The sequence below is a fragment of the Ranitomeya imitator genome, chromosome 5, assembly GCF_032444005.1.
Source record: "Ranitomeya imitator isolate aRanImi1 chromosome 5, aRanImi1.pri, whole genome shotgun sequence".
NCBI classification, from domain to species: domain Eukaryota; kingdom Metazoa; phylum Chordata; class Amphibia; order Anura; family Dendrobatidae; genus Ranitomeya; species Ranitomeya imitator.
The window spans coordinates 135703389-135717145 of NC_091286.1; the positions used below are offsets into that span (position 1 = coordinate 135703389).

General features: G+C 41.5%; 1 protein-coding gene across 1 annotated transcript in view; it reads left to right on the top strand.

Moving 5' to 3' along the window:
- Positions 1 to 13757, top strand: part of ESR1 (estrogen receptor 1) — a 316090-nt gene that overhangs the window by 245794 nt on the left and 56539 nt on the right. Inside the window, exon 4 of the mRNA XM_069769174.1 lies at positions 8392 to 8718. Coding sequence (XP_069625275.1) covers positions 8392 to 8718 — 327 coding nt within the window. The remainder of the gene's footprint in view (positions 1 to 8391; positions 8719 to 13757) is intronic.

The window sequence follows — 13757 nt, forward strand, 5'->3', positions numbered from 1 at the left end:
GCCCCAGTGACCTTGATACTTGCCCTGCGACACCAAGCAAACCCATCCACTAGGTGGTGATTAAATACCTCTCTTCTCCTTGACAAGCATGGGCTGGAGAAAGTGTCATCAGAACTTTAACATTACTTTAACATTAATGATGTGGTGGAGGTTTCAGATGAGACCTTATGGTCAGTACATAAGGCGGTGATTAGAGGAATATTCATTCAACAGGTGTCTTACTTGAAACGGAAAAGAGAGAGGAGATGAAATAAGATAACGCAACTCCATCAATTAGAACTAATTAATAAATCCAACCCTTCCTTTGATAACTCAGAGGCTATATGCAAGCTTACATATAAATTACGAGATAATCTCCTTTCTATTTATGCATATAATCTTTAAAAAAATGAAAACGAGATTTCATGTAACTGGGGACAGAACTGGAGCCCTACTAGCACACAGAGTCAAAAAAGTGAAATGCGAACCAGAATTGATCACCTTGTAGACCCTCATATAAATTATGTTCAGAACCCCACGGAGATAGCAGGCCTATTTGCCCAATACTACGCCCAACTTTATAATCTACATAGAGACCCTCAAACTCCTCAACCATCTCAGTTGGATATTGATCAATATTTACAAAATATTAATTTACCCCTAGTATCCCAAGACCAGTTAAACTGTCTTAATGCTCTCTTCACTGAGGAGGAGATTGGGACTGCTATTAAATTGATGAAGAGTAATAAAGCCCCGGACCAGACGGGTTGCCAAATGAATATTATTGCCATTTCCAACAAATATTATACCCATTTCTTTTGTGACTTTGTAAGCATTGGCAGGTAAAAGAATCTGTGTCCGCTTCTAATCTGTAGGCTACGATTACTACATTACCGAAACCAGGTAAACCACCTACATGCACAGGTAACTTCAGGCCTATTTCTCCTTTGAATTGTGACGTGAAGATATTTTCAAAAATATTAGCAATGAGACTGCACCACATTATCCCTTCACTTATCTCCCCTGACAAAGTTGTGTTTGTGGCGGGATGCGAGGCAATGGATGGGACACATAGAATGCTTAATCTGATTAACCCCTTACCGGCATCGGACGTACTATACCGTCCGATGCCGGCTCCCCTGCTTTGATGCAGGGCTCCGCGGTGAGCCCGCACCATAGCCGGGACATGTCAGCTGTTTTGAACAGCTGACATGTGCCCGTAATAGGCGCGGGCAGAATCGCGATCTGCCCGCACCTATTAACTAGTTAAATGCCGCTGTCAAACGCAGACAGCGGCATTTAACTACCGCTTCCAGCCGGGCGGCCGGAAATGACGTCATCGCCGACCCCCGTCACATGTCCGGGGGTCGGCGATGCGTCTCCATTGTAGCCATAGAGGTCCTTGAGACCTCTATGGTTACTGATTGCCCGTCGCTGTGAGCGCCACCCTGTGGTCGGCGCTCACAGCACACGTGCAATTCTGCTACATAGCAGCGATCAGCAGATCGCTGCTATGTAGCAGAGCCGATCGTGCTGTGCTGCTTCTAGCCTCCCATGGAGGCTATTGAAGCATGGCAAAAGTAAAAAAAAAAAGTTTAAAAAAATGTGAAAAAAATAAAAAAAACATAAAAGTTTAAATCACCCCCCTTTCGCCCCAATCAAAATAAATCAATAAAAAAAATATCAAATCTACGCATATTTGGTATCGCCGCGCTCAGAATTGCCCGATCTATCAAATAAAAAAAAGTATTAACCTGATCGCTAAACAGCGTAGCGTGAAAAAAACTCGAAACGCCAGAATTACGTTTTTTTGGTCGCCGCGACATTGCATTAAAATGCAATAACGGGCGATCAAAAGAACGTATCTGCACCGAAATGCTATCATTAAAAACGTCATCTCGGCACGCAAAAAATAAGCCCTCAACCGACCCCAGATCATGAAAAATGGAGACGCTACTAGTATCGGAAAATGGCGCAATTTTTTTTTTTTTTTTTTTAGCAAAGTTTGGAATTTTTTTTCACCACTTAGATAAAAAATAACTTAGTCATGTTTGGTGTCTATGAACTCGTAATGACCTGGAGAATCATAATGGCAGGTCATTTTTAGCATTTAGTGAACCTAGCAAAAAAGCCAAACAAAAAACCAATGTGGGATTGCACTTTTTTTGCAATTTCACCGCACTTGGAATTTTTTTCCCGTTTTCTAGTACACGACATGCTAAAACCAATGATGTCGTTCAAAAGTACAACTCGTCCCGCAAAAAATAAGCCCTCACATGGCCAAATTGACGGAAAAATAAAAAAGTTATGGCTCTGGGAAGGAGGGGAGCGAAAAACGAACACGGAAAAACGAAAAATCCCCCGGTCATGAAGGGGTTAAAGTTGCTGAGCTCTGTGGTTCCCCCAGTGCATTGTTGTAACTTGATGCTGAAAAATCTTTTGATCAGATGCACTGGGGTTACCTAAGGAGTGTACTAAGTAAATTTGGACTAACAGGTCCCATCATTTCAGCTGTGGTAGCCATGTACTCTAACCCCAATGCAAGAGTGTTATCCTTGGGGTTCCTATCAGATCCATTTAAAATATCTAATGGCACCCATCAGGGGTGTCCTCTATCCCCCATTATTTTTGCCCTGTGTATGGAGCCAATGGCTGAAAGGATTAGAGCTTCCTGTGGCATGCGGGGAATTAAGGTGGGGTCAGTGGAACATACAATTGGCCTATATGCAGCAGATATTATTATATTATGTACAAATGTAGAATCATCTTTTCAAAATATTCTATTCGCATTGGAGGAGTTTGCCAAAATATCTTATTACAAACTTAACACCACTAAATCTTTCGTTCTCTCTATTTTAGTTTCCCCCAATGTGAGAGACCGCCTGAAGCATCAATATCCTTTTGAGTGGGTGGAAGATGGAATCCCATACTTGGGTATTATGATCACCCTCTCCAAAAGTCTGCTAGACAGGAATATACCCAAATTATTGAAGTCCATAAAAAAGGACCTAGAGAATCTTCAAATTGTATCTGTTGTTGATAGCCAGAATTAATACTTTTAAGATAATGTTACTTCCAAAAATGTTATACTGCTTTAGATGCCTCCCAATTAAGATCCCCCTGAGATATATATCTTCCGTTCAGAGGATGTCCAACCAATTCATATGGGCTAATAAGATGCCCAGAGTGGCCAGTAAAACAATGTACTATCCCTACGATTTGGGAGGAATTGGAATTCTGAATATATTAGCGTATCATAGAGCAGCCATTCTAGGAGTATCCGGAGTTGGTGGCTAGTCAACAACCCCAACAAATGGTTTCAAATAGAATCTTTTTTTGCTAAGCGGATCAGATCGGTATTGGAAACTGTGACTAGTAAACATAGCTTCTATACTCCGTGCCTCCCGACAATGGAGGTTGCCTAAAATATGGGAGAACACTGGCTCCAAAATTGATAAAAATTCCCCTGACATCTCACTAAGAGCCCTTGAATCTCACATTCCCTTTCTTTATCTTCAAAAATGGGTAGAGGTGGGAGTAAAAAATGTACAAGACTTAATGGACAATTTTTCGGTCATCCCCTTCGATCAATTGACAGCAAAATTTCCAGGGATTCGGCATTATTTTTGCCAATACCTACAACTTCGACACCTCATCCAGACCTCACCACAATCTGTATTTTTCACTCTTCCCATAGAACACCGGGCTAATAGTTATATTCTACGACCGGAATCTAATTCTAAAGGGGTTTCAATCAAGCTCTGAATGAGATAGATTTAGTTGATTAACTGTTAGGGGTCAAATTCCCACCTCTGCACAGGGGGAATCTCGAGCCATCTCTGCTGTGGTCTCCCATTCTTCTCCTGCCACAGCGGAGCCTGCTCAGCGGACGCGTCGTTCCCAGCATCTTGCTCAGTCTGACTCTGTGCAGAGTGTTACTGCTGCCTTTCCAGCTTCTGCCATTGTGGCCAGTACTGGGCAGCGGCGAGCAGATGTTTTTGGGACTAAGTCCCACTTTTCTCCTTCTGAGCATGCCCAGGGTAAAATCTCTCATTGGAGATCAAGGGTCACATGCTCAAGTACTGCAGCAAATCCTTTTGGTCCTCTAGGAAGGTCCTGAAAGTGTTCAACATCTGTGGCAGCCTCTCATTGGTCCTTCTAGGAAGGTCCTGTACTTGCTGCAGCTATAAAAGGTGTGCATGACCACACGGCCATGCGCTAGTATCAATTTATTTATGAGCTCAGCGCCAGTGTGGTCATGTTTGTATGCAGTCAGGGACCCGGCTGAAATAAGCCCCTAGAATGCTGGCACCTCTGGCGAGGAGTTTTGCATGTGTGTATTCAGGGACCCGGCTGAAATAAGCCCCTAGAATGCTGGCACCTCTGGCAAGGAGTTTCATGTGAGTGGATTCAGGGCTGGCGTATAGCCATTAGAATTCCGGCTCCACCGGAGAGGAGCTGCATGTTTGCATTTGACTGCATGACCACTATCTGCTCTACTAAGTAGCTGTGTTCCTCTGTGAGATAAACAGGGCACAGCGTTCTCTTTGCTAACAGACTCTGTGAAGTAACAGAGTCTGTTTATACTACTATATTGTACCGCCATATCTAGCAGCAGGTTCTTTCCTGCATGGTGGATCCCGGGTTGCGAATGCACCAACTTCTTCTAATAAATATATATTCGGTGCGTTCCGCCAACCCTTACATAAACTATCCTATATGAAGCAATGGGAATCAAAATTAGGCATATGCCTGGAACTGGACGAATGGAGGGTGGGTTTGGTAGAGGTACAACGTGTATCCTCGTGCATAAACCATATTGAACACTTGAAAAAGATACACCTACGATGGTACCAGTGGCCAGTGAAACTAGCTCATTTTGTTCTAAATCAGTCCTCAGTATGTTGGAAAGGATGTGGGAAGAAAGGTACATTAGGTCATCTGTGGTGGTTTTATCCCATAGTCACTAAATTTTGGGAGGGTGTAGCCGATCTTATTTAAAAGGCTCTTATGATGCGGATATTATTGAACCCCAGCTTAATGGTACTTCACATTGGAATGGATAAAGCTCCTTTGATCTTAGAGGTTCCCTAACTCACACTTTAATTGTGGCTAGATTAACTCTCGCGGCTCAATGGAAAGATCAGAATGTACTTACTATTAGAGAAGTGGTTGAACGAATTAACTTAAATTGTCAACATGAATTATCTTTTGTTCAATCCTTAACAGCTAAGAATAGAATATCCCACATATGAGATCCCTGGTTAGACAGTCCTATGTCCACCCCACTTCATTGAGACAGGACGAGAATTAGAAAAGTAATGGTGGAATCTCCATCTCCTATGTGACCATGCACATTTTGAGTTTGGGTTTAATTATGGAGTAACAGTTCATATTGCCTGCTTGTCCAATATATTATGTTCACTGCTTAATATTCATAATTTAATATACAATACATGATTACTTGATGGAAAAGCTGAGATCATTGTGTTATTGATATATTGCACAGATATCCTCTGTTAGTTACCATATTTTTCAGACTATAAGCCGCACCGGACCATAAGACGCACCCCAAATTTTCAAAAGGAAAATGGGGGGAAAAATGTGTCAAATGGGGGTCCGTCAAATAGTCCGAATTCAGCTTAACAGGGAAGGGATCGGCACAGGTGGAGGAGTGGTCACAGGGGTCATTCGGTGGTCCGGGCTGGTGCAGTGGCCTCTGGGAAATCCCATCCCAGGCTGCTGCGGTGGTGGTGTTCTGTGTTGCAGCGGTGCTCTGTGCAGTGGCGGTGCTCTGAGGGATGGATGGGCTGTGTGGGGTGGCGGGGCTCTGTGGGGTGGCTGGGCTCTGTGGGGTGGCTGGGCTCTGTGGGGTGGTGGGGCACTGTGGTGTGGCAAGGCTCTGTAGGGTGACAGGGTGGCAGCGCTCTGTGGGGCAGCAGCACTCTGTAGTGTGGTGGTGGTGGGGCTTTGCCAGCATTTCTTCAAAGCCCTGAAGCCCCTGAAGCTCCGTTGCTGCGATGTGATAACGTGGTCTCCAGCAAAATGGCCGCCGGGAGCCGTGTCAAATTCAGATCTTGGCAACAACCAAAATTTTGGGGGAAAAAAGTGCGTCTTATGGTTCGGAAAATGTGGTATGTGGTCCCGCCAGCCATGTTGGCAGGTGGCTGTATTGAATTTTGAAAACTTAACAAAAATTTATTGGAATAAAAAAAAATAAGGCTGTCTTCTACACCAAACCTGCCCTTTAACTGGCCAATATGTTACGCGATTTAATCTTATTATAAGTGCAAACAGGATAGTGGGTGAAGGTTAAGATAACACGAGTGCAGAGAGACATATTGTGGGAATTTAGGTGTGTTCCTGTAATTTAATTTTCTGATATAAAGCAGATACTGTATCATTTCTGGACAGCTTTAATTTTTGAAGACCAGAACATCTCATGGAATCTAAGTTCATCAATCACAGAAGTTGGTGGGAAAACCAAGCCAAACAGAGAACAGTCCAAATAAAAGCATTTCCATCATTTTCAGTAGCTGGTAAACCACAAATATTTGAGGCAACCTTTAGGAGTATTTAGTCTTCTTTAGAAAACATGATAACCGTTATCATAAGCCATGTCCAAAATATTTTTTTTTCTAATATGTAATCATAAGTGGATTCTGGAAATTTTAATCCCCTAAAGAGAATAAGAAACGATGGTGAAATAATTTACCATTTGTCATGGAGGTTATCAATGCTGAAGGCCCTTCCTGTGCAGTCTTAATCCCACTAAAAATTAAATAGTGCACTAGAATCATTGACTGCCAAATAAGCAACATCTTACATGAAATACGTGGAACCAATTGGCTTGTTTTCTATAAAATCCACACCTTTGGCCCCTTGTCCTAGGATAATGAGTATGTTATTCTCATTTGCTTTTTAGGCTATTTTCAGTTTTTTTAGCATTTCATTTAATGATGTTTACTGGTACCATAGCATCTGTGGTGGGTGTTTTTATTTTTCTTTACAAAATAACGCACATGGTGTCATCAGAGAATTTAAGACTAATATTCAAGTATAGTTCTTTGTTATTTAGGGGTTTAAACCTAAACATCATAGCAATGTGAGATTGTAAAACCACTATTTCTAGAACAATAGAATAATAATTTGGGGTAGGTTCAACCTTTGTGGCTACAAAGCTTTTCTAAGAAGCTGTTTCACTAAAATTTGGAACATAGCTACACAATATTCATTCGGTCACTAGTGAGTTCAGATATTCATATTGGGAAATGAAACATAACTTAAAATTTCCAGTTTTACTAATCAAAGTGGAAGAACTGGTGTTAGATGGAGTAAAGGTATTTCCACACGGAACATATGTCCTGCAAAATCTCAGCGGCATTATCTGGAGTAATTGTATCGATATTTCTACAAACAGAAAATCCACAGCACATACAACCCATGTCAACAAGCCATTAATGTTGGAGATACAGCGGGTGAAATAAGTATTTAACAGGTCTCCAATTTTCTAAACAAATACATTTCTAAAGGTGCTACTGACATGAAATTCTCACCGAATGTTGATAACAAACCATCCAATCCACAGAGGCAATGAAATCAAACCATTGAAATCCACAAATTAAGTTATGTGTAATAATTAGAAATGACACAGTGAACAGGTATTGAACATGCTTATTGAAATTTACTTCATACAAAAGCCTTTGTTTGTGATAACAGCTTCAAAACACCTCCTGTATGGGGAAACTAATCGCATTTATGGAAACAAGTAAATCTCAGAGTTTATAGAAGTAGCCCACGGAACCTTCAGGATTTGAAGAATGTTTGTATGGAATAATGGGGCAAAATCACACCTGAGCAATGCATGCAACTAGTTTCTCAATACAGGAGAGGTCTTGAAGCTGTCATCCCATCAATTACTTATAAAATTTGTGACGTGATCAATACTTATTCCAACCGCTGTACATGTTTGAGATCAAACAACATCCAGAAGTCTTCACAGAAAATCATGAATTTACCCATAAGTCTTGAAATCGATTAGATATTTCATATTCATTATGGCCATGGCTGAACTGCAACATTTTACAGCTCTACTAATTGATTTTAACTATTAAGTGGAAGCTGTAGTCCACAGAATTGCATACAACTGAATGACTGCTTTTGACTGCACAAATAGCTCAAGAGTTAAAATAAATCAGTAGCGCCACAAAAAGTCATAGTGTAGCCAAAGCCTAATGCTTGACATTATGCATCTGTTAGTATTGGCTTTTTGGTGCCATGGTGCAAATCTACTTTCAACCAAACAATTGAGTAATTGGTATATTTTATAGCCCATGAACATACAATATCATGGTAAATTGGTGGATTTATCATTATTGTAAGAGGTTTAATAGTGTCTGTATTTGTTTTTAGGTATTAGGAAAGATCGCAGAGGAGGACGAATGATGAAACACAAACGTCAGAAGGAGGAGCAGGAGCAGAAGGGTGATGGGAATACATCTGAAATAAGGACAGCATCAATTTGGGTGAACCCCAATGTTAAAAGCATGAAATTGAGCCCAGTATTGTCTCTGACAGCAGAACAGCTAATTAGTGCCTTAATGGAAGCTGAGCCACCCATTGTATATTCAGAGCATGACTCAACCAAACCTCTCAGTGAAGCCTCTATGATGACACTGCTCACAAACCTTGCAGACAAGGAGCTGGTGCACATGATTAACTGGGCCAAAAGAGTGCCAGGTAGGTCTGCAAAGTACCACTAAAGACCACTATGCTATTCATTCAGTGGTGAGAAATTTTAACTAACAGTACTGACTGTGTTTTAAGCCTTTCCTCCATTTCCTTTCTATATTTCTGCCTTCCAAAAGCTATATCTTTCTATTATCTATTTAATTTACCTTATTTTAGATTGAAAAAGGGAAAAAATTCTTGTGGGGTGCAATGAAATAATATAACACTTCCTTGATTTGTTTTGGGCATTCATTTTGTACAGTATTAGTTCATTATACTGTAAAAATTACATGTCAAGATAATTTATCTCTACAATGTAATGGGTGGATTTATTCTCAGCACTCTGGTCCATTCTCCAGTCAGTAGTCTCTAGTCACCTGGTGGGAGGCTCACAAATCTCCTACCTTCCGGGATTACCAGTATGGCTTTTGACTAGCACCAGTGAAGATGTCGCGCCAGCCAGTCTAACCAAAAAGTGATGTCGGGAATCCCAGAAGGTAAAGCCCCCGCCACACATAGCGAGATCGCTAGCGAGATCGCTGCTGAGTCACAAGTTTTGTGACGCAACAGCGACCTCAGTAGCGATCTCGCTATGTGTGACACGTACCAGCGACCAGGCCCCTGCTGTGAGATCGCTGGTCGTGTCGGAATGGCCTGGACCGTTTTTTGATCGTTGAGGTCCCGCTGGGTCGCACACATCGCTGTGTTTGACACCTTACCAACGACCTAATTTACATTACGTCCCATTGAATCGTCATGAAATAGCATCGTTTTACAGGTCGCTACAGGTCGCCGCATCGCTGCTGCGTCATTGGGGAGATCGCACTGTGTGACATCTCACCAGCGACCACATAGCGACGCAGCAACGATCCCTGACAGGTCGTATCGTTGTCGGGATCGCTTTAGCGTTGCTATGTGTGACGGGGCCTTAAGAGATTCTGAAGATCCTGTCCAGCAGCCAGAAACTACTGACCTGGTTGATAGGACAGAGCCTAGTGAATTGAACCACCAATCTCTAATTAGGAGTGCTTTATCGGGTTCCTCAAAATTTTTTTAATCATTCCTTTATCATAAGTAACTGTTAGTGCAGTCTTTTTCCCACCTCCATGCTCTGAAACCCACATATTCTTTACACTAGACTAACATATATACCCCAACTAGTCCCAGATGTCTCTGTGTATTTGTTTTGTAAGGTCATGTTAATGTTGTGACGTCAGGACGCGGAGAACAACCTTATGACAGATACTCTAATCACATGCAGATAAAAGTCCTGGCCTAGCGCAAAGATGCCCAAGGTTTCAGAATGTGGCGGTGGTAAGAAGACACGCCATGCGCCATACAGTGTATAGTAATTAGCAGAAATCAATTATGAGGAGAGTGTTGGTTTCTTAGTTTTGTTATATCTTACATTTATTGTGCTATGGGGTCTCGCTCTACAGACCCCAGAGAAAAATAAAAAACACTCAATTCACAGAGACTAAATTGGCTGTATATTGAATTTCCCAATAAAATCAAGCAGGATTTGGTGAATTCGAATTTCATCAGTTCCACTCCTCTCTAGAATCTTCCTTTTGTTTTCTGCAGCATCACCAAAGTCTGACATTGCTAGAAAAGCCTTACGAAGCCAATGCTCGAAAGTCACGTTTTATTAGATGTAACATAGTAAACATAATTGCTGATATGTATAGGAATCAATAGGATATCATTCAATGTAGATAAATATATTTCTGTGCAATAAATCAAAAGAAAATGTCCAGAATGGTGACAGTAGTGTGATAAAAAAAATACTTGGAATGTCAGAGATATATTTTCACGGCTGCTACAGCTTTTAACATTCTGAAGATATACAATAATGAGAGCTTTAAAATGCTACTGAAAAGGTCAAAAGCAGAAGAAAATGTGTATTTTTATGTGTCCCTACCTGCAAGGATTTATTCATTTCTGAAGACACAGTTCTGAATGAACCTTAATACCAACCTGCAGCTTTGCTGCTAGTGATTGAAACTCAAAAAGTTCAAATACAGTATGTGCCGTAATTATCATGAATATCTATATTTATTATATGCTGTTAGTACATGCAATTCTAAAGATAGAGATTAACCACTAACATGTAAAAATTCCCTAATCTGTGCTCATTTTAAGAGTACCTGTCATGGTGTCTGATCTGCAGGCGGGATGTTATAGAGCAGGAGGTGCTCCTCAGATTCACCACCCACTGGCCTCATATCATATGTATGCAAATAGAAGGGATTTGAATTCTACAGGTGCATCTCACAAAATTAGAATATCATCAAAAAGTTAATTTATTTCAGTTCTTCAACACAAAAAGTGAAACTCATTTATTATATAGAGTCACTACTAACAGCTTCTTCTTCTCTATACCATGCTGTGCACAGGTCTAGAGAGGCGTAAAAACAGTAAAGTGGGGGCAGTACGTCTAAGTATTAAGGGAAGTTTAAACAGAATTAAAAAAGTCATAATATTATAATTGGTGAGAGTAATACTGTTCTTCCAACAAAACACAAGCAATTTACAGACATAAATGTGAAATCAGAGGGCATATATTTTAGAATAATTAGAAATATATTAATTACCTGCATATGTTCCAAGATGAAAAAAGCTTGTAAGTCTCACTACCCTTTGAGTATGTGTGATTTATTCCTTGAAAATAGTATCTTTGCTTAAAAGGAAGAAAATATTGTTTATATCTTGGTAATTTTTGTTTCCTGTAAGCAAGCTTTGTTAGTTTGTCTTTTAATTACTTCTCACCAAGCCAATGAGCATTTGTATTGGCTATTTAGGCCCTTAACATTTAGGCCATGTGCACACGTTGAGGATTTTACCGCGGATCCACAGCGTTTTGGACGCTGCGGATCTGCAGCAGTTTCCCATGCGGTTTACAGTACCATGTAAACCTATGGAAAACCCAATCCGCTGTGCACATGCTGCGGATAAAAACACGCGGAAACGCAGAGTTGTTTTTTACACAGCATGTCAATTCTTTGTGCGGATCTGCAGCGTTTCTGCACCCATAGACTTGCATTGAGTCGGGCACACCCACGGTTTAGTTGCGGGTGAAATGCTGCAGATCGGGAGGAGGGAAGTGTGTGGGCGGAGTGTGGGCGGTGACTGTGTGCGTGTATGTGTGTGAGTGGGGTGTGCGGGCTGTCAGTGGGTCTGCGGGGGCTGTCAGGGGTCTATGCGGGGCTGTCGGGGGTCTGTGTGGGGCTACCGGGGGTCTGTTTGGGGCTGCTGGGGCTGTTGGGGGTCTGTACGGGGCTGCTGGGGGTCTGCGATGCTGTCGGGGGTCAGTGCCGGGCTGTCCGGGGGTCTGCGGGGCTGTGTGGGGGGGTCTTTGGATATGTCTGTGTGTGTGCATGCAGACATTGTCCGATGGGACTACAAGTCCCATCGGGCTATGCCTGCTACAATGACAGTGATTGAAACATTAGCCAATGTTGGGTCAGTAGTAGTCCCATCATTCGGCTAATGTGTTGAATGTAAAAAAAAAAAAACACATACACACATACAGTACATACAACATATGACGAGTACATGCAACATACAGCATGCAGTACATACAACACACAACATATGGCATACAGAACATACAACAGTACATACAACATACAACAGTACATACAACAGAACATACAACATACAACAGTACATACAACATATGACATTCAGTACATATAACATACAGCAGTACATACAACAGTACATACAACATAATACATACAACATACAGTACATACAACATACAGTACATACATACAGTACATACAACACATACATATAGACATACAGTACATACATATAGACATACAGTACATACAACATAGAGTACATATTCACCATCACCTTGATCCCCAAAGCCATTGTCACCTGTAAAAAATATTAAAATAATAAACAAACAATATACTCCCTGATCTGCAGATATCCAGTTAATACAAGTGTCCCACGACGATCTCCTGTGGAGAGCAGCCACATCAGCTAATGCGACCACTCTCCAGGGGCTCCAGGAATACAATGACAGAAGGTATCCTTCTGCAGTGTATTCCTCCGCTGCTGTGAAACATAGTCCCTGTTCTCACTTGTGGCACAGCTGTGTGGGAAATTTCCCACGCAGCTTTGCCATAAAGTGAGACCCTGAACTCAGGTAACCTCTTCAGTGATGCACTGCAGGAGCCATTGTCTCCTGTCAGTGTGTCACTGAAGGTCTATAGAGCAGTGAAATCACCCAATGTCACTGTTCTATAGGGGTGATCATCGTGGGACACTCATTATTAATTGGACTATGGCGGAAAGTGAGTATACGGTTGCTTTATTATTTTTATTTTTTTGCAGGTGATCGAGTATGGTAAGTATGGTGAAATTAATAATATTAAAATACTTTTTTCTGGCTGTGTGTTTAACCCTTTCACTACTATAGGATTAGAGAGAGGGGCTAAGTGCCGGAATTGGTGCATCTTACAGATGCGCCATTTCCGGGACGGCTGGGGGCTGTTATTTGTAGCCAGGGGGCAAATATCCATGGCCCCTATCTAGGCTATGAATATCAGCCCGCAGCTGTCTGCATAGCCTTTCTGGCTATAAAATATAGGGGGACCCTACGTAATTTTTTTTGGGGGGTCCCCCTATTTTAATAGCCAGTAAAGCCTACGCAGACAGCTGCGGGCTGACATTCATAGCCTAGAGAAGGCCATGGGTATTATCCCCTTCCCAGGCTACAAATATTGGCCCCCAGCCATCGGCTTTCCCCCTCTGGCGCAGAAAAGTGTGCGGGAGCCCATGCCATTTTTTTTTCCAGCTTTTTCAATTAGACATGTTCATTAATCAACATCGGCCTTGCTATTATACAGTACAGACCAAAAGTTTGGACACACCTTCTCATTTAAAGATTTTTCTGCATTTTCATAACTATGAAAATTGTACATTCACACTGAAGGCATCAAAACTATGAATGAACACATGTGGAATTATATACTTAACAAAAAAGTATGAAACAACTGAAATTATGTCTTATATTCTAGGTTCTTCAAAGT